General features: G+C 47.5%; 1 protein-coding gene across 1 annotated transcript in view; it reads right to left on the bottom strand.

Annotated features, from left to right (window-relative positions):
* PPP1R16B (protein phosphatase 1 regulatory subunit 16B) overlaps positions 1–20619 on the bottom strand; it is a 56579-nt gene that overhangs the window by 20370 nt on the left and 15590 nt on the right. The window contains exon 2 of the mRNA XM_064673595.1: positions 18344–18746. Within this exon, the coding sequence (XP_064529665.1) occupies positions 18344–18590 (247 nt within the window). The 5' untranslated portion in view covers positions 18591–18746. The remainder of the gene's footprint in view (positions 1–18343; positions 18747–20619) is intronic.

Here is a 20619-nt window from a genome sequence, read left to right as displayed (position 1 = left end):
GGGAGGGGAAATACGTATCTGCTTTTCAAGCTGCCCTGAGTTAATTCCAAACAATTTCCCCCAGGGACAGCCGGCTGAGCACATCCCAGGAGCTCAATGCCAAACCAGGCTCATTCCCCTCCTCTGCTCCTCATCCTACCCCTCTTCAGAGACTCTTGTTCTCTGCTGTGCAATTCTAACCTTGCCCAGGTCTTTAGAAAGGCTCCATCTGCTCTGGCTGTTTCGCTGCCTTCTCCACTCTGATCCTGAGCAGCACTGTTTGGGTTTTTCCCCCCTCTCACTTTGTCTCCCTTTAGCGTAGAATGAGTACATCGGGGATCACACCCTTAGGTCTGCTCCCATGGATCGCTGGATTCATGGAATGGGGTGCCACATAGCCAAGGTCTGAATGCCTGCACAAGGCAGAAGCACAGTGTGTAGGGACAGGCTCCAAGTGCAGCCCCCTCAAACCCAGGCCTGTGTGACATAGCCACAGCAGCAGCTGCTGCCAGCCCAGATGTGTCTCACACCATCACTGACACAGGAAACCACAGGGCAAACACCAGGACTTAATGAGTAATCTGCTAAAACATCACCCTCTACTCCACAGCACCGTTTCTTACTGGAAATGCTGCGTTGCTGTGCAGTGCTGCAAGGGAAATGTCTATAAAAGCAGAAAGTCACTCCCTTCCTTTTTTTTTGGTCAGATAAGGAGAAAATATGGTTTCATTTTAAAAAGCAAACACTACAGAAAAAAACTTTCATGCAAGTTTGGCAGCAACATGAACTTTACCAGAGAAGCACAGGCTATCCTTAGCAACCCTTCTGCTTTTGCAACCTGTAATTATTCAGCAGCAAATTTGACACAAAACAAGTGGGCACACAGTGATACAAGCTTGGTTGGTCTATAACCCCACTGTCAAGTGCTGTGCATATAGACCATCCAAAGTTGAAAACTCTCTCAAACAACTTCTGCCCCAAGTTCCATGTGATTTCTGCTTCCCACTACCTCAAGCAGTTGAAGATTATTTCCAGGCTGGGTGATGCAATACAGCTTCGTGACTGCTCAGAAGGTGGCCCACGGGGAGGCAGCTCCAGAGCTTGACAGGTCATTTAGACTTCAGAAAGGGGAAAAAAAAAAAAAAAAAGTCCAGTTTGCTGTCTTCCCCCATGCCTGCCTGCCCTACCCACAGAAAGTGCCAGCCTCACGTGAACTCGGGACAGCTTTTGCTGTCAGCTCTCCTCTGCTGGGCTTCCGGCACTTTGACGCAGTAAAGACAGGAACAGCACTTTCCTTTTCAGTGAGTGTCTCTTCTGCTTCAAAAGCCATCTCCATCAGCTTAAATCTTTCACCTGCACAACAGAGCCTGAACTCAGCAAACGCCTTCAGATCAGAGCTGGGCAGAGAGAGAAAACCCGCTCCCTCTCTGGCAGGGGAACAAGGATGCTCCCTCACAGGAGGGAAGGCCTGCAGTCCAAACCCACGGGCACAGCTCACACCAGGGATATGAGCTCAAGAATCTCAACACTTAATAGACTTCTCTACCAGCCTTCTGGGGCAGTCTGGGAGTCTTTTACTTAACATAAAGAGGAAAAGAGCTGGAAGTCTCCTCCAGAAAGTGCTTTGCCTTAGTGCTTCAGGCCAGGTCACTGATGTTTCAGCCTGTGTGAACAAGCACTTTAGTCTCTGCGCTTGCACTGATTTATTTCTTTTTAATCCTTTGCTTTCTATTTACATGCTGAGATTATTAATATGAAGAAAATACATAGTTTAACCATCAAATTAAAAAATATGTAATTGCTACAGTTCTTACACAGGTTTATAGCATCATATTTGTCAGAGCAGTATCTCTGAACATCAAAGCAACAATTCCTCTTTACTGAGAACAAGGAGTTGTAAGAAACAGCAGGGAGGAGAGAGATATATATCTAATATATCCCACTTAGAATCATAGAATTGTTAAGGTTGGAAAAGACCTTTAAGATCACCAAACTCAACCATCTGTTGACTTCTCCCCCTTTGGCCCTGCAAGAGGTCTTCTGTCCCGGCATGAAAGACCTTGTCTAACTCTCCACATTAGTATTGCAAGTTAAATATCTCCCCCGCCCTCTGCAGCAAGAGGCAGCTCAGAGGAGTTCTGGTTTTCCTTTCTGCACCAGTGGAGAACAGCTTCAGTTTGCCAAAGTATATCACAATTCCTAATAAAATGGCAGTTTGCAAAATAATTAACAGTCATTAAAATTCCCCATTAAGTTTTGCCACTAGCAAGAACAGGACCATTCTCCTCTCCACAGTGGTGAAAACTCTGCTTATTTCTGTACTAAACCCAGCGTCATTAATGAACCATTGCATCCCATCCTGGTTGCTTATGAGAGCTCCCTCACCAGCAGATCCCTCTCACTGGGGAGTTTTTCATTACATATTTAACATTACAAGAGCCTAAGTATCATGGACCACCTTTGAGCTGTCAGAATGCAAGAACAGTGACATCCATCTTTTGGGCTTGACTGGCAGATTGCCCTGTACTCACTGCATCCCTTACACCTCGGAGTAAAAGGAGAGAGCCTCCTTACTCTCTCCTACCCATGCTGCTGGCCATGGCTGCTTCTGTGCAATTGAGGAGAACAGACTGCATGATTAAATTAGCTAAAACAACCTGACTTTGAACATCAAGACAAGAGGAAAGCCAGGTTCCAGCTTTGCGTCATCTCCCATCCATCGCACAGTCTAGTATTTTGACTTTAACATTTACAGTAACAACAAAATGCTTTAGTAGCTTAACCCACCTTAGCAAGTTCATTAAAGTAATTAATGCTGAAGTGGCTGCTTACACTGCTCTGCTGACAGCACTAATTACAGGTGGGAAAGGTGGATCCCAGTGACAGCGCAGGGGACGAGGAGTCAGCTGGAGGCTCCTGCACAGGAATGGGCAGATGTGCAGCCCTGACCACTTGGGCTGGACCCAGCACTCCCCTGCCCCTAAACTTAAAATTCAGTATCTCTAGCACTGAGTATAACCGAGCAACTGTGGCAGCTTCTGGTGCAAGAACATGCATTTTTCTGCTGATCAACATCCCATAGAAGAGGTTTGTAGCTTCCTAAACACCTTTTGAGAGCAAGTTCTTCAAGAACATGAGCCAGGCTAGCTACCCAGGGTGACAGGGCCCTCACAGACCCTCACAAGGACAGGCACCCAAGTGCTTTTGTTCCTGGAGACACCACAGACCATTTTATCACCTGGTAAATGAGGTGGGAGGGCTGCATTCTCACTCACTAAGGCAGGCATATAACCTTCCTCACACAACCAGCCTCATCCTGAAAGCATGGGCAGAGACCCACATGTTCAGTGTGACTTGTGCCAAGTGCACTTGTACCCATTTTGGGAGGTCTAGGAGATTTGGTCCTCATTGCTAGATCTGTGATCAAGTACAAGATCCCTCCTCAATTCTTCTCAGTCCTACCTTTGCCTGGAAAAAATTTTTAAAAATTATTTCTTTCCCTGCAGCTGTTTGTTACAGATGCTCCAAGGTGTTTCCCGCATTTCACAGACTGAGGCAAATCCCACTCCAACCCTCCATTACCACCCAATTAGTGCTACAACAGAGAAACTGTCTTCCTGTAAATCTTGTCATAAAGAACAATTCCTGTGGAAAGGAGCCCGCCCGACCAGGAGCATCCAACAGGGTCTGGATCTCACAGGAGCAGCTGCAACCAGTACAGTTGTATAATGGAAACCTGACCTACAAACCCTGAACCAAATTCTAGCTATTCCTCTTTGAAAAGTGAGCGTGAGAAAACTGCACGTGTCTTCTGTGGCTGCTGCCTCCTGCAACTGTAACCCCTGGCTTAGCTCCACATCCTGACAGGACTGTTACCTTTCCTCCAGCTGGCACACCTGGAAAGAAGGGGATCACTAGCAAAAAGTGAGCTGAAATGGCCCCTGGTTGCATAAATTGCACCATCTGTGCAACCTCTACTAGGGGATGGACACATTTCGGTGGCCAAGCTCTCCATACATCACCATCCACTTTTGGTTGAAGAACACACAAAGGAATAGCTGGTGCTGCCTCTTCCTGTGAACAGGGCACCAGGAGCAAGAGGCCCTTTCCCAACAAACACACATCCTTCACAGAACAAACAGGCATTGTACGTCCTCTGGGGACAGAACAGCTGTAGGGGCTAAAAGGAGCAAGGTGACAACCAGGCTTGGCATGAGGCACAGATAGTTTTTGGGACAGATTGCATTAACCTCTTTGCTGCTGAAGCCTTGCTCCCCAGTGGAAGCCCAGTTCCTCAGAAGAGCTGTTTCTCTACACAGACCCAATAAACCAGATTGGTTTGAGGTGTTTTGTGCCTGTGATGCACAACAGCATCAAACACGTTAAAAGGGAGAACATATGCACCACAGATTTCTAGCAAATAAAGCACACATAAAGCAGAGATGAATGCTCAGCACACTCAGGCGAGGCTGTGCCACCGCAGGCAAACCACAGCAACTGTGAACTGCAGAGTCACCCTGGGAAGGGGACAAAACAAAAGGTAAAGTCATCTTCTCCCCCACCCAAGCACCAGTCAGGAGAGCCCCAGTCAAATGGGAATTCAGACAAACCTGGGCCCCAGAGCAGCTCGGCAAGATGAGCAAACCCTCCCTTGAGTTTCTGTTCTGCAGTGACATTCCAAGAGCATTAGAAGGAGGCTCTTCAGGGGATGGGGGAAGGAACAGGAGCTCTTATAAGAAGGTCCTTACATTGTCAGCAGTTCTTGAGATGCTTTGCAACCATCTGGCCCCTCCTTCCTCCACCCAGAGTATTTAAATCAAAGAGTTTCTTCAGAGAGCGGACTGGATTTGAATGACAAGGCTTTCCCCCTCTTGACTGGAAATCCCTTCCTTTCTGATATTCCCACTGGAAATAAGGAGTTTGCTGTTGATGAAGCACAGTCCCAGGACTAAACTAGCAGTGAAGGACAGGGGCCGGGCTATGCTGACCCACTGACAGATCCTACTTGGCCACATTCCTGGGACAGCTCCCACATGTCTATACCACACAGGGTACCATATCTCCCCTCACAGATAATACTCCCCTCTCACAAGAAAAACAGATGGATAAAAATTGCCCTGTTGGACTTATCCCAAGAGGAAAACAAAACCAGTCTGCTATGGGGAAGGGCTACCTGAGCTGTTTTGGAAGATGCCACTTCACCTCCACCTGCCTCTCCCATCAGTCAGTTTGAGCGTGTTACAAACAACAGGAGCACAGTGAGAGATATTTTAGATAGTACACGCAACTGCAGTGGAGAATAACTCACTAAAAACCTGTTTTACTTAATGATTGTACCAGCAACTTTGCAAAATTGATTTCAGACGAAGCCGGTGCCTTGCTGCTGCTCCGAGTCCGGGGAAGTGCAGCACCACAGCCAAGTCACACAACAAGGCAGGAACACTGAAATTTCCCCCAACTACCCTTATCTTATCTCACAGTAACTGGAGGCTCGTTTTGAAAACTAGGACCTATTGAGAGCAAACAAACAAGGCACGACATTCACTAAACCCTGCTGTGGCTGGGAATGCTGTAAATCACGTGCAGGGACAGGGTTTACATGCAGAAGTGACAAGGAACACACATCTGCAATGATTTTATGGCACACCAGCACAGAATACGGTTTTATGTTCCTAAAAACAGGTGATTAAAATTCCAGGGTGTCATGGATTTTAATCCTGAGCTAATTTTTTCCTCTCTTCTATGCTGTAACATACATCACCATTATCAAGAAAGAAGAACTCTCAAAAATCAGATGTCCTGAAGCTAAAAAGTTATGTTTTCTACAGCAAATCAGTTCAACAGAGGCTTAATAAAACATGATTGATGATTAGTGTTTTCTTTTTGACAGCTAGTAACAATTGTCTTCTCCTTAAGTCTAATGCATTTGCCAATCTAAAACTAATCTGTCCAAAAATGAAACAAAACATCTGCCAAAAAAATTCCCAGTGAATACTGATTAAGATTTACAAAGTTGTACAGCACTGTCACCTGCTACAGCATCAGACAACTCAACAGTAATTAGGGTAGAGCCGAGACAGCCTTGTGGAAAGACCAAATCAGGCAAAGGGAAAACGGATGGGAATAGCTAAATCAGTTTAGATTTCCTTAACAAAGGTAGATCAAAAGAAAACTAACCTGATTAGGAGGGAGAGAGACACTGATCCAGATTCATCAAGCAAAGCAAAACAGCTATAAAGTGATACTTATGCTTGTTTTCCTTACCAGGGCCACACAAAGCACCAGCATGTACCAGCAGATCTGGCCCAGCTTTGTGGGCTAAGGGTAGACACTTTTAAACAAGGACAGCTTCCTCCCTCAGTGTACTTTCCCAGTTAAGTCCAAAAAAAAAAAAAAATAGGTCATTAAAAAAGCCCCCTCAGATTTAATTAGAGTAAGTGATGCTCGTTGTCTGTTGGCAGTGCCACTCTCCCTGCTTCAGGCAGCTCACCCTGATTATCCACAGGTCTGCATTGCCAGACCCAGGCTTTTGGCTCAGTCCATTCCAGACAGCACCAGATTTGGTGGTGCATGGCAGACAGGACACTGGCTGTGTCCACGCAGAGATCCCCAAACATCCCACGCTGAGGATGCAGTGCCATGATCCCAGACATGACCCAGCATTTAGGGTGTTGGTGCTTCCCTCGGGATGCTCGCAGAGCTGGGTACTGCAGGAACATGACTCATGCACACTCCAGGGGCACTGTGCCTGCCTTCCCTAGGAAAGCCCAGTATGGATCCTGGTCCCTGCACCAGCCAGGGCACCATCACCTCTTCCAGCAAACCTTTTCCTGCGTGAGATTAGCCTACTGCTCTGCACAGCTGCCACCACTGCTTACAAGGGGCATTAATTTTAGTTAAATGCAGTCACTTAGTGACTTGATGAGTGTCCATGCTCCTGCTCTGCAGGGCACTCATTAGTCACTACCTAAGAACTCTCTGCCTGCCCAGCACAGCCACCAGCCTTCCCATTAACACCAGGGCCGGGTGCTGCAAGTGTCTTCACAGCAACACACAACCAGACTGGCAGAGTAAAAAGCTCCACAGAGCCACTCACACTCCTGCTCTCCCCAAATCCCATGGGAACAACTCGCTCCCCAGGGGTAATGACACTGCAAAAAGCTCCCGCCCACGAGCAGTCTCAGAGAAGGCCATCCTGGCTGTGTCCCCACACACTCCTGCCATCCCCACCGCTTTCCAGACCTGTACCTGTCCCAGGAGATGCACAAACACAGGTACACTGTTTCCTTCCAATTACCACCCCCAGCCTGTGACTCTTCTGCTCAGGTTAAACATCCGTGCCCACAAGTCAGTATTTTACACAGTCACTCTGTACACCACAAATTGTGCCATATCTGATGAGGTTTTTGTTGTTCAGGAGGCTGTCCCAGAGTCAGTAAGAGCTGCACCGCTCGTCCTGCTCCTGCAGTGTGTATATCCTGCTCTGACAGAGATCTCCAGCCTCCTCTTCACCCCCAGTAAACCCTCTCCAGTCAAAGCTCTATCACCCTGCTTGCCTTTCCTAACAGCCCTCGGAGCTGTAACCATGAACAAACCGCTCCTGTGCAGAAGCAAGACCCTCCCACAGCACTGGGAGCAGGAAGAAGCACAGAGTGCTCCAAGGAAACATTCCCGGTTCTCCTGCTTTGCAGTCACCCCCTGTCCTCTGTGGGAAGGTGGCCTCCCACGCTGCAGGCTTCTACCCCAGCTGTGGAGAGTTCAGACTTCCCAACAAGAGCAAAGAGATGTCCACAACAAATCAGGCCCTGCCCAATGTTCTCTCATATTTTAGTGAGAGATAACAAACACAGTCAAGGCTTTGCATGAGTCTCACCAAACCTCCACGTTCATGCGTGGGTCAGATGCCATCTGACACCTCCCAAGGAGCTGATATTGCACTGGATGTTATTAGGATCTAACACAGAAGCTGCTTTGGGACAGGGCAAAACTGCAAGATCAACTCTGCCCCCAGTAAATGTCCTTGTCTTGCCCCCCAGTCCCAAGACCCCATGGTCTGTGGGTGACCAAGCTGTTACTTTCATCTCTGAGTGACACAACAATCAGTGCTGGAGTCTTAACCCTGCAACTCAGCCCACTGGGTTTTGAAGCCTTCTCCAGCTGTGGCATCTCAAGACCTCCACACATGATGCTCCCTGGAGGAGCTCTTTCCAGAGGGCACAGCAGAGACAGGACAGCTGGCAAACGAGGGGCCACAGGCACAAGCAGAATGGGACAAGGAGCAATTTTAAATAGAAGTGAGCCAGCTCAGTGGGTGGGTAAACAGGATCCCTACTTCTTTCCTGTTCCATGGTTGGAAAACCCACAGGCCCTTCCTGTAGGAAGGGAAGGAGAAGGGTGGGGATCCCACCACACTGGGTACTGGCTGTCCCAGGGAACCACTCCCCCCCATGGCAGAGGTGAGAGATTTCCACAGCTGCTGGGAACTCCTGGTGCTGATCAGGATGAACCCCGAGGGGAAAAAATGCTGTGTCTGTATATTGTAATCCCACAGGGCAGGAGGGGCTTAACTGGGTGGTCTGTACACCAGCATCCCGCAGGAAGGAGCTGAGCGCTTTTCACATGGACTCTGTATTCTTCTGGAGCACAAATGCATTACGTGACCAAACCAAACTGAGTGCAGCAGAAGTTAAAATACCCAAATATTTTTAGAGGTCTGTGCCAAAATGCTCAGGGATCCACAAGAAGCCCCCGGTCAGTAGTGGCTGAATGTGCTCCTATCAGATCTTGGTCCAGGAAGGCTTAGTGAGCAACGTACTCCTGGAAGCTGTGAAACCCACAGGAATGACACAAGGATCAAGTAAAGCCAGATGGCCAGACCTCTGGCTCATCACCCTTGCTCTGCTCTGGGCACACCTCTATCTGCAATCCAAGCTGTCAATCCCATTCCACGAGAGAAAAATCAGTCAACAAATATTGCCCTTGAGCTAAAAGACAAGGCTTTGGGTGTAAGTAAAGCAAGAAATATTTCCTGCTCACTTTTTCCCCATAGGATAACTGACAGATCAATGCTGCAAACATTCCCACTACTAAACACATGGTAAATCTTAGAGCACTGCGTGATACAATGCAATGATGACCCAAATCTTGAATCCATGCCACTCATTCAGTGCTGACCAGCATTCAGATGACAGCTTTCCTGTCTCTGAAGAGTGATGGAAAATTGCCACAAATGAGAATAATTTGGGTCAGGGGACAGAGCAGCAGCTTTTTCATAGCTACTTCACAACTGCATGATTGAAGTTATGAGAAATAAATTTACTATGAAACCACACAGAGAATCCTGCTTAGATGCCCTTTAAGGTGAAATTTTAAACTCACTGGCCCTTCTGGTAAAAGCAAAATGGACTTCCAGCACCTCTCCATGACCCACTGTCACCTACCAACCCAGGCATGCTGTGCTTTTGGCACAGCATCCAGCAGCAGGTTGGAAATAGGCTGGTTACAGCCTAGACTGGAGCTTCAGATCAAGTCCAGGACTTGCATCACTGTTGTGACAGCATCAGCTTTAGGAGGAAAGAAAACCCTATAACTCCCTGACTGCCAGGAGGATGTCACTGCAGATCCATGGGGACTGTCCTGTCCTCCTTCACTGGAGCTCTGGCTCTTTCTAATGCCTGCTATTTCAGGCTATTAAACCAAAATTTTAATTAAAAGAAGAGGCCCATTTAAGTTCCCATGAAGCCCTGCTCTAGCCTTGCTAATTAAAGACAAACTGATAGGATCTGAAATAATAAAATAAACCAGGTCTGAAAAGTTCTAGAGTCACAGGAAGAGTCTGAACTCGAAGTAGGTTGAAACTTGCTCTCCATGGAAGCACTGCACGCTGTCCAGCCCCAGGTTTCTAAGTTGGGTCCTAGTCTCTGTGGAGCTGATGGGCTCTCCAGAAGGTTAATCACAGGACCCCAGTTTGGATCTCACTTGTCTTCTCTGACAATGCATAATCTCAACCCAATGCCTGACAGATGCAGAAAGTTCTCTCCATGTCCTTAATGTGAGTGAAATGATTGTCCTTTACTGCAGGGTCACTGCACCTTTCAAACCCCAAAAGACCAAGAACTGGTATGGATTTCCAGGTGAATTCCTTGTCCCAAGCCATTGGGCAGACCACGAATGTCCTGCAGCAACAAAAACCTCAGTGCAGCAGAGCTGCTCCCTTTCAGTGCTTCATGCTTTCCATTCAATAACACCGGGCTGGTAAAAGTTTGCTGGTATTGAAACAGATGGTGTTGACATAGAGAATCCTTCAGACAGGATAATTCACAGTGAGCCACCACGTCTCACTGTGTTAAGGCCTTATCATTTCAACCAGAACTGTGGAAGTACCAGCACCTCATCTCCAACCTTTCCTGCTCTAAATCAGACCAGAGTGGAAATACTTTGAAGGTGCCAGAATCTCCCCCACTCACCCAAAATGTGAATGTTTCCAAACAGATGTAGCTATAAAAATGGACAAAATAGAAGCTGTAACACTTCTCTACAACAGAAACCATCAGCTGCCAACCAGGCTAAAACAGGGCTGGTGCAATCAAGGAGAATGGTTTGCGAGCGACTTTCAGGTTAATTCCTGCTCTAGTCTCCCCTTTTTAGAGGTGAACTCGATAGCAGTAGCCCTTGGGAGAAAAAAGAGTGGGTGTTATTTTGTTTGGTGGTTGGGTTGTTTAGCGTCTTTTTACACGGGAGAGTGGTGGGGTTTTTTTAACTAATTTAATTTCTCTTGTCAGCCCAGGTAAAGACAGACCAAGATAAATGAGACTTTGGAAGCTTTCCTTTACAATGCAGAGCTTGGTGCTCTTCCACTCAAGGCAGGGACCACTCCTCGTGCCCTTTGAAAGCAAAGCCTAGAACAGCAGACAAGACCATCAGGAAAAAGGGAATTACAATCTGGCTTGAAAACCTTGGCCAAACTGACAGATGCTGCAAACTGCTACTAAATGTATTCAGAGCAGGAAGAACACCCCAGAATAACTAAAGCCATCTTCCTACATGAGTGGCATTTACAGCCAGTCTACCTCACTCTATCTGGGGAATCCAGAGGCCAAATCCAGCAATAAACAGTTGCAAATTGCAGGGATCTCAGTGGAAACTGCATCCGCTTGCTTGGAGCTGCACATGGGCTCTTGTTCCCCAAATTAAAAGGAGTGCAGGGTGCTTGATTGCATCTTGGCTCTTGATTACAAATGCACCGGCAGACAGAATTAAACAGTTTGCTTCCTGGCCTATTTAGCATCCTTTAGTGACGGGATAGAGGGTGGGCAAGGCTATAGGGATGTTTTTAAATGGTTATACCAGAATATGATTTTTTTCTTTTATTTTTTTCTCAAGACACTTACAGAGAATGATAAGGTTTCCCAAAGACCTGGCCAGGCTCCAGAGGAAAAAAACAAGCAGTTAAAGTGTATGTAGAAGAAGCTATAAGGCACTGCCTGAACCAGCTGCCATAGCAACTGCTATTAAAGAAAGAATTAGAGCATTCTTCACAGAAGTAGGAAAACTCCCAGTCAATAAACATAAGGATGAGAAGCAAGGCAAAAGAAAGGAGGATAAATATAAGCTAGTACGAAAAATATGCAGAACTGAATGAGCAGCAGGACCACCTGCACATGTAGATGTGCTCTGGTGCTGTGAAGGTGCCTATAAATACACTAAGATACCTAACTCCTCCCTCATTAGCAAGCATTTTAGATACAGTTGATCCTGCCTTGGGGCGAGAGGTGGATTACGTGACCTCCCGAGGCCCTCTCAACCTCTATTTTCCATGATTCTAGGAGGAAGAAATCTACACCAACTGAGCTGAGCTGGCCCAACTCCAGAAAGGCAGGAATTTAAATCTGGGAAAAAAGTAGATTTAATCCACTTTTCAAATTCTCCTTGAACAGGAAAAGGGGCAGAAAGCAGAGCCTGCAACCACAGCTTACAGCCAAGTTCCTCCTATCCAGAAACACATTTTCAACTGAATCAGAGTAAAGCAGCAACATGAGGTTTCTCCCTGCAAGAAGGTTTCACCCCCAAAAATACTCATTTCCCCACTGACGTTCATTTGAAAAGAAGAATTAGATACTTGTCTGGAAAATGGTGCTTTGGTTGTGAGCTGTTTGGACTTTTTTATTTTTCAAAATACACCTGAAAACAGAATGATGCTGCAAAATGCCAGGTACCAGCGAGCTCTGGGGAGCCATCAGGCTCATGTCTTACGTCCCTTTGGCAGAACTGGATTAGGTATCACAACACAGCCCTGCAGTGGGACAGGGCCTTGGCTATCAGAGCTCATGGCCAAGGAGAGAAGACAGACCATCTTTTACTCCAGATTTCTGCTGCTTATTACGCAAAAGACACCAGAGGTCCCCAACTGAGCTGCTATTTATGCTCTCCAATTTTTCGCTATTGGAGTGGGACAAAACACGCAGTTAACTGGAGCATAGGAAACAGCACACACCTGGAAGGCAGCCAGGCAGGCAAGAAAGAAATTGCCTGCAAGAAACCCCATGTCACAGCTCCCAGAGCAAGAAGCTGGCTGGGCTGTAGCCTCAGCCCTTCCAGGCCATTATCCCCCTGAGCAGGCAGCCAGGCATGCTGCTTTCAAGGCTTGATCCGACCCACATCCATGGCCATGGCTGTTCTTCCATGCCTTGGTCCCCCTCGTGCAGATGGCAGGCAGAAGTCCTCCCAGGGAAATCACAAAGACAACCAAGTCGGGAAGTTACTGGCTAGAAAAAGCCACCCATATATAGGCAAATATTGTCAGGCTTGGACTGAGAAGTTCTGGCTTCAACATTTGGCAGCCTCTAGACACCAGAAAACAAGCTGCCATCCACAGCTGCCTCCAGGTCACAGCAAGCAGATCAGCCAGGACAGGGAAGGGAAAGGTTAAATGCCAATGATTTAGCACTTCCTTGTACGAATTAACATCTCCAGGCACCTGGTTGAATTAAGGTCCCATTGATAATCCGCCTTGGGCTGACAAAAGTCCTGACAGTTCCCAGCGCAGGCGCATCCTGAGCCCTCCCTGCCGTGAGTTGGCGGGGCAGGGTTTGCAAAGCAGATGGTGACCTTACATATCCTACCTAGTGCACCTTGCATGCACAAGCTGAGAAGTTTCAGCCTTTCCTTCCCATTGCCCAGATCCCCTTTCGAGCCAGAATAGTCCTCACACACGGCTGCATTAACACCATCGACAATACTAATAAACCAAAGAAATGTCCAGTTCACATTTAGGTGTACATGCAACCAAGGAGACACTGAGTTTCTCCTCCAAAACACACTGTAGCCAAATTTTAGAAGCCGATTAAGTGCCTTAAGCCACTTCTAGTAAGAAACAAAATCTTGACAACCGTCACTGGCCAATCCCTGTTTGATTAAAAACAACTTGAATCCAAACAGACCATCCTTACTGGTGGGACAAGCAGTTTGAATCCAATGTTCATTCATTATCTTGTAATCTTATTATAAGATACACCAGACATATTTTCAGTGGTATCAGAAATGGTTGGAAATGGCACATGTGTAAAAGCCAGAAAGCAAAAAGATGTGAAAATGACCCATTTCTATCACAGAAGCCAAGAACTACAGAAGCAAGGGGCAAGCAGAAAGATGTGCCCACTGAGGAGAAGGTGGGCAGCTGGGCCTGCAAGGTGCTTGGGGAGAACAGGCTGTTTAAATGTTGATCAAAAAAAAACCCGAAAAAAATTCCAGCCAGGATCCCTACATCACTGCTTCTCAGCAAGGATGGTCAGAGGGCATTCATGCGAATGTTTGGTTCCTGCTTTAGTCAAGAAAAGCAACTGCTCGCTGTGGGGGTTCAGGAGGGAGCCTGCTTGTGCTGCAAATAGAGAAATTCCAGAGATGCAGAATTTCTGGTCTGTGGGTATGAAAAGAGTCTGTTTCTCAACTCACACATCTTGAAACAACTCAGTGAACGGAAGCACCAGCATCCCAAGAACAGACATTCCAATTCATCTGAAAGGGGTCAAGAAGAGGCTTGACCCACTGAAACCAAAGCTCTTCTGCAACAGCTGGTGTCATCTTTTATGAAACACATTCTGAAGTTAAGCCAATATCTCACCTTATTTTTTAAAAAAAAGTATTTCTGATCAAACTTCTTCATTTAAAGAAAGAGTCTGAAACAAAATGTTGAAGTTGACTCCAGATTTGGGGAGGGAGAGAGCCTCATCCCATGAAAACCTGGGATGGACTTTCAGCAGTAATATCCAAACAGAAAAGTTGGCATTTCAAGCTCTTATGGATATAATTTTCCCATTCGATTGAAATTTCAGGGAGTTGGGGACAATAAAAAAAGATTATTTACTTGTTATGACAACAGAGAAAGTTGCAGATTCAATACTGCTCATGCTCCCAGATGCCTCCAGTTAGATGCCATATGCAAGCCACCCTGTGCTGGCATCACATCCAAATTGCATGAAAAAGCCAAGTTAAAATATGGCCAAATACATGAATTTACTTTAGGAAGACATACCAACACCCATTTACAAAATTAACAAAATCCATCATTGCCAAGGGCTCCCACACACAGCTTCCCAAAGAGGAGAGTTCTCATTTCCACACCCAGAGAATTTAAAACTCAAGAAATGCCTTTGTTATTGAAAAGAAACTTTAAATTTCTGACTCAGGTCATTCCCAAATACCCAGATATATACTCAGACTTCTGGTTATAAAAGAGATTTTTTTTTTTCAGAGCCCTTCAAAGGGCACAAAGCCCAGGAGAAAAACCTTCTCAGACAGACAAATGAACTTGCTCATAGACTTGGACACAGGAACCCCATGTAAAAAGCTTCAGGAGATTAATAACGTGGGTGGAAAATTAAGGCACCTCATAAAAGGTTTGAAGTAACAAGGGAACAGATCACATCAACTTGGAAAGGTTAAAGAAAGCAATTTATAGACACTAATTAGGGCCTCTTTTAAAAGTGCCTTTGGAAATGACAGGGTTGAGTTTATTCCAGAAAGGTGCAAAGGGAGCACAGTCGGAACTCCCTGTGGATGCTCCTCAAAGGGTGGGTGAAGCATGCTCAGCACTGCCTCACATGTACAGGGTATTTAAGGGTCAGCATGAAGGGAAACACGGGGGATGTGTTTATGTGAATAAGCTGGTTCCTCCCCAGGGAAATCCCCCCACGCTGGCACAGGACCCAGCGAGCCCCAAGCTTGCGCCCGCTGCTCTGCCAATGGGAACTTTTTTGCTGGATGCCAAGTCCAAGGTCATCAAACCTGAGTTTTCCTTCACTTTCTGGCTCACCAGCCCTAAAGGTCTGCATGGTTAAACTCCTGCAGAAGTGTTGTTTTATGCAACACTCTGGCTCTGGTAAAGTTTCGCTTGCAGGATGAAGTGCCAGGAGGTGGGAGTGAAGGACTCTGCAGCGATGCTTCCCAGAGCCATGGCCGGGGGGCAGCAGGTGCCTGTGGGAGGCAGCTCTCATCCAAGAGCAGGAGAAACCAGGGTACCTCCAGCACTGCTGGAAGGTGAGTTGGTCCTTGGGGGTCTTTATTTCTCCACTGGCTCACTGAAGGGAACACGGCTCACCACCCAGCTAATGCCAACACCTCCAGCTTCTGTCAGCCAAGCGGAAGCTCCCCCTGCAAACAGCCCAGGTGTGAGAAGGGACCTCCAGACAGCAAATGCCACATGTCTGTACGAGCAGCCACTTTACCCACCTTTGGGATCTGTTTTTCCAATTTATAGAACACCAGCTCCTCTCCCCAGTCTCTGGGGCTGCTTTTAGAGGAGCTCAGTGATGTAGAAAGACCTGGACACGACAGCCCTGCAGCAGCCAGGGCTGTTTTCAGGGATGAGGTGCTGCCCTGGGAATGGCAGGACCAGCCTCCTCCCCACAGTTTCAGATCACGATCTTGCAGGACAGCCTCGAAGGGCTACCTACAGCCTTCAGCAACTTCTTGTCTTTCTTCTCACAGTTCCTTTGCAATCAGTACAGTAGCTCATAAAGCACTGCTTTATTGCATTATAAAGCAACTCCTTCACAGCCATTGGAACAGCCCAGAGGCTGCATCGAGCAGTGTGCTCCCTGTAAGCTCTGTAAGGCTGAGTGTTCTCCCCTTTGTACCATCCTCCTGCAAACAGCTCAGACTGAGCTCAGAGCTGGGTGAGGACTTGAACATATTTCCACTTTAAAAGGTTATGGTGTGTGATGCCTCTCCCCCCAGCATTCCCATGGGGGAGACTGGAGCAGGTCCCGTCTGGCAACTGGGAGCGCTCTGCTCTCACCTTGGAGTTCTCCCATGAACTGCCTGTAGCTATTTCAGTTTTCCACACTGAAGGTCCAGGGCAGCACTCTGCAGCCCAGGGGAACTGCTGCCCTCCATCTGGGGTCACTGCTCAACACCTCCTTCTCCCCAGTGCCACTGTCCGCTCACGTCTGCCACCAGCACGTTTGCAGCGTGCTCCCTACCCCGGTTCTGCCCACAGAGATCCAAAGGAGCTTTTAATAGCAACTTGTTTGTAAAACCTGGGATGTTTTGACAGATTTGTTGCAGAAGATGTGAGGAACAAGCTGACAGAAGCCATCACCCCTCCATAGCTCCTGCCCATGCTGATGCTCCCCAGGAGCCCCTGACTTCTGTCCTGCTTCACCACCATGCTGAGATCATAGAACCATGGAATCATTTAGGTTGGAAAAGCCCTCTAGGATCAGAGTCCAACCATCCCCCAGCACTGCCAAGTCTACCACTTAATCGAGAGCCAAACCTACAGATCTTTTAAATCCCTCCATGGTGACTCCACCACTGCCCTGGGCAGCCTATTCCAATGCTTAACAACCCTTTTGGGGAAGAAATTTTTCTCAGTATCCAACCTAAACATCCTCTGGAGCAGCTTGAGACCATTTCCTCTTGCCCTATCACTTGTTACCTGGGAGATACAGCGATTCTGCAACATGCCTGGTCACCTGTGGCTGAACCTGCATTTCTTACGTGCTAAAGAAGTCCTCTTCTCTAAGCCTGTCACATCTCCAGAGTCAGAAAGGTCACTGGATGAGTGGGAAGCCAGAGTGGCTGAGCCCAGTGGTTGTGCCATCAATGGCAGAAGGAAACAGGGATAAGGGAAGGTGCTGCAGATCCATGTGGGCACACAGGAGCTCTTTCAATTACATCTGGGCAAGAGGCAGGCAAAGAACAGTGAAATCAGCACATTCAGCTCCTCAGGGACACAGGACTGCTCCCTGAAGAGAAAGGCAGAGGTTTGCACCCAATGACTCCATCCTAGAGGGCTCAACCCACCACCTCCATCAGGAGGAGATCACATCACAGCTCCAAGACATCTTTGGGACAAAGAGCCAACTCACTACCCAACTCCATTTTCTTTTCCCTGATTTCATCGCACAGCACCTACTACCATCCCGTCTCCCACTTCAGGAGTGAGAATGATAAAAAATAAACACAAAGGCATGGAAAAGCCACAAAGAACAGAAGTGGCACACCTGCCCAGAGGCAGCTCGGAGGTGACACGTGCCAGCTGCACTCCCAGCTCCAACCTTCCTCACATTGACTTCTCAACTTCTTAATCATTTATATTTCATCTCCCCCTTGACTTCCCACATGGAAACAAAAGATGATTCATATATCAAAGTAATCACCTGGGATCTCCAAAAGCCCACGCGTAAAAAAGTACTCTCTGGCTCGCCGGAGCTCACAGGTTTTTCCCCATGCTGTGTTGAGGCAAATGGTTATTGACTTTTAGACATATTTTTTCCTCCTCCCTTCAGATTTTGTAGCAAAAGCAAGGCACTTTGATCCACTTTGAAATGGTATAATTAAACCAATTTCTGAACAATATGCAGTTCTGTTCTATAGGAAGCACTAAGCAAAGCCATGCTTTACAGTATTTTGGGAAAAAATTCATACATCCATGTAGCTCTCAATCCATGCCCTCAAGCAGGGAAGCTGAGGAGATTTACACTGACATGTAAATCCCTGCAACAGACTTCTATAAAACCACTGAGAGGCACACCCACAAGGCAAAGGAGGGTTTCACACCTTCTGTAAGTAGAAAGTATGAAAAGGAAAGAGATGAAAACTGCCTTCCTTTCCCTAAATCTCAGTCACAACTCCTGCCCTATCCTAGCATTTGTGTGCCCACTCATGATGCCCATCGAGGTAACGCTGGTGTGTCACACAGTGCTTTGAGGACCCCACAGCTGTATCAGAGATGGCAACACCTTAGAGACCACACCATGTCAAGGGCAGTCCAGGGCATGGATGACAGCACAGATGCCTCTGCACACCACAGAGGGCCTCACACAGAGCCAGACAAAGAAACTGCCAGATACAAGTGCCGTACCTTCCTCAACGTCGTTCCTCAGAGAGGCCTCCAGCAGAGAAACGCTGGCTTCAAAAGACACTTTCTTTCGGTTCACAGCATTTCTCTTCTTTTCGTGCTTCCTCTTCTTGTGCTGCATCTCCTTCTCATACTGTGCCCACTTCTTCAGCTGCTGAGCCCTCCGCTTCTGGGCTGCCCGCAGCCTCTCCAGCGTGGGCACCTTGTCCAGCAGCTGCAGCTCAGTCAGGAGGTCCACATGGGCATCCATTGCTTCTGCAGAGAGAGGGATGGCGAAGGATGTCCCAGTGGGAAACAGTGTCCCACCACAGGTCCTCTGGATCACAGCCACCTGCTGCTATACCAGCATCTTGAGGCCGAGCTGGGGAGGGCCCATTGCAGTGTCCAATGAGAATGTGGTGGAAACCTGCAATGAGGAGGAAAAAATGAGGGATCAAGTCTCCTCATTCCATGCAGGCAAGCAGCTAACATCAGACTATTGGAAAACACAACAGGCAACACCTTCCACCCCAAAAAAGGCAGCTCAGTTAATTGTGCTTTAATTGCTTGGTTGTTCTCACTAACCTTTGTGATTTCCCCCTTTTTAATTCCCCCCTTCCCTCACTCCAAACGTCCAAGCAAAACCCTCTTGATAAAGCAGCAGTTCTAGCGTCCATGGTGTTCATGCCTATAGTTCACACCAGCCCTCTCTTACAAGCAGAATAGTCTTAACCAGCAAAGATCTTGCACATGTTTGATATAATTCGTCAGACAACTCAGGAGAAATTTGAGTACCGAGACACACCTCCTTCCCTCCGGCTGATCCCTTCCAGCACAGCCATCACCCCTCATTGCAGGTGTCCCACCATGCAGCCAGGACTTCTTCATCCATCAGCCCCTTCCCAGCCCAGCCCTAAGGACACAGAGATAGGACATGGCTTCCAGGGAGGTATTGCTAACACTTAAACTGCCTCAGCTCTTAAAAACATGGGGGTTGTGTTCATTTCTCTCTTCCTTTGTGTTTTCTCTTCACCACACGCTAAATCACTCTGGTTTTGCTGTTCAGGCTCCACAAGCACAGAGATAACAGCAGTTAATTCACAGCTCCAGACTCTTGGTGTGACCATGACACAGACCTCTGAGCAGTGCTACCCACAAAGCCATCACCCAGGGACCCATGGGCAGCTGCCCAGTCACCTGCTGCACAGGAGGAGGAAACACATCCCAGATTTACGGAGCGGTCCAACAGGGAAAGGTGCATTTGAAATAAATCCAACATCACAGGCAAACTGAACGAGTCCTTTCCAACACATCCATGCAAAGCACAATGGATGCAAGGTGAGCATGCCAAATCCAGGTAAGAAGCAAATAACCACATACAAGAGAGCTCTTGTTGTTCAGCCAGTTTGGAGGGGGAAAAGAAAAAACAAAAAGAAAGTGTTGATGGGAAGGGGAGACTATGGAGAACTTAAGTATTCCCAAGCACACGAGAAAGCCCCAAGGGAACAGCTGAAGTCATTCCCTGCTCAACTCTCCTGCTGCAAAAGAGGGGAAGCAACATCTCATAAGCAATGGATGCAAAGAATCTATGGGAAAAATAGCAGAAGAGAGGTAGCTAGACCAAGGTGAGAGACATGGTGAGGATACCAAACCTTACTCCATCCAGCCCAGCCAGGAAAAGCCTCAGCTTATCCCTCTCAGAGGGAGAAGCAGCCCATCGTGGAGGCACTATTGTGAGGGGTTGCAGGGAAGTGTCCAAGCCACACAGAACATCCACCACCTGCCAGTGAGTTTCACCAGGCTGAGACAGCCACGCCAAGTAAACACTGCTACAGACCTTCCACACGGCTTCGACCTTACCTATAAATATCTGGGCAGACTGACAGCAACACAGGCCATTTCCTCCCCCAGATAATTGGTTTGAGAACTGAAAACAAACAAACCCAGCCAGAGCACACAGGCAGGTCCTGGGCAGTTTCTTTATCCAGTAAATGGCCAAGGGCAGCTTCAGCAACACCTGCAAACCTTATTTTGAGGGTTTAAGGATAGACCTGAACAAAAAACCCCTGTTTAATCCCATAAGAACTAGTTCCACAGGGACAAATCCAAATCCTCACTAAGTTTTTTTATAAGAGAGATACTACCTAGAAATTCAAACACTTGCCTGAGATGGAAAATATCAACTCCTTACTTCCGTATGTCTCTGGAAAGCAAGGGAAGGGTGCCACAGCTCCTCCACAGCATGAGAGCCACGCACAGCTCCCCCTCACCCCTGCCCACAGTCCCCATGAGCCAAGACT

Source organism: Pseudopipra pipra, chromosome 17 (genome assembly GCF_036250125.1).
Source record: "Pseudopipra pipra isolate bDixPip1 chromosome 17, bDixPip1.hap1, whole genome shotgun sequence".
Taxonomy (NCBI): domain Eukaryota; kingdom Metazoa; phylum Chordata; class Aves; order Passeriformes; family Pipridae; genus Pseudopipra; species Pseudopipra pipra.
The sequence above is the reverse complement of the archived record's forward strand: the minus strand, read 5'-3'. Positions and strand labels throughout refer to the sequence as shown.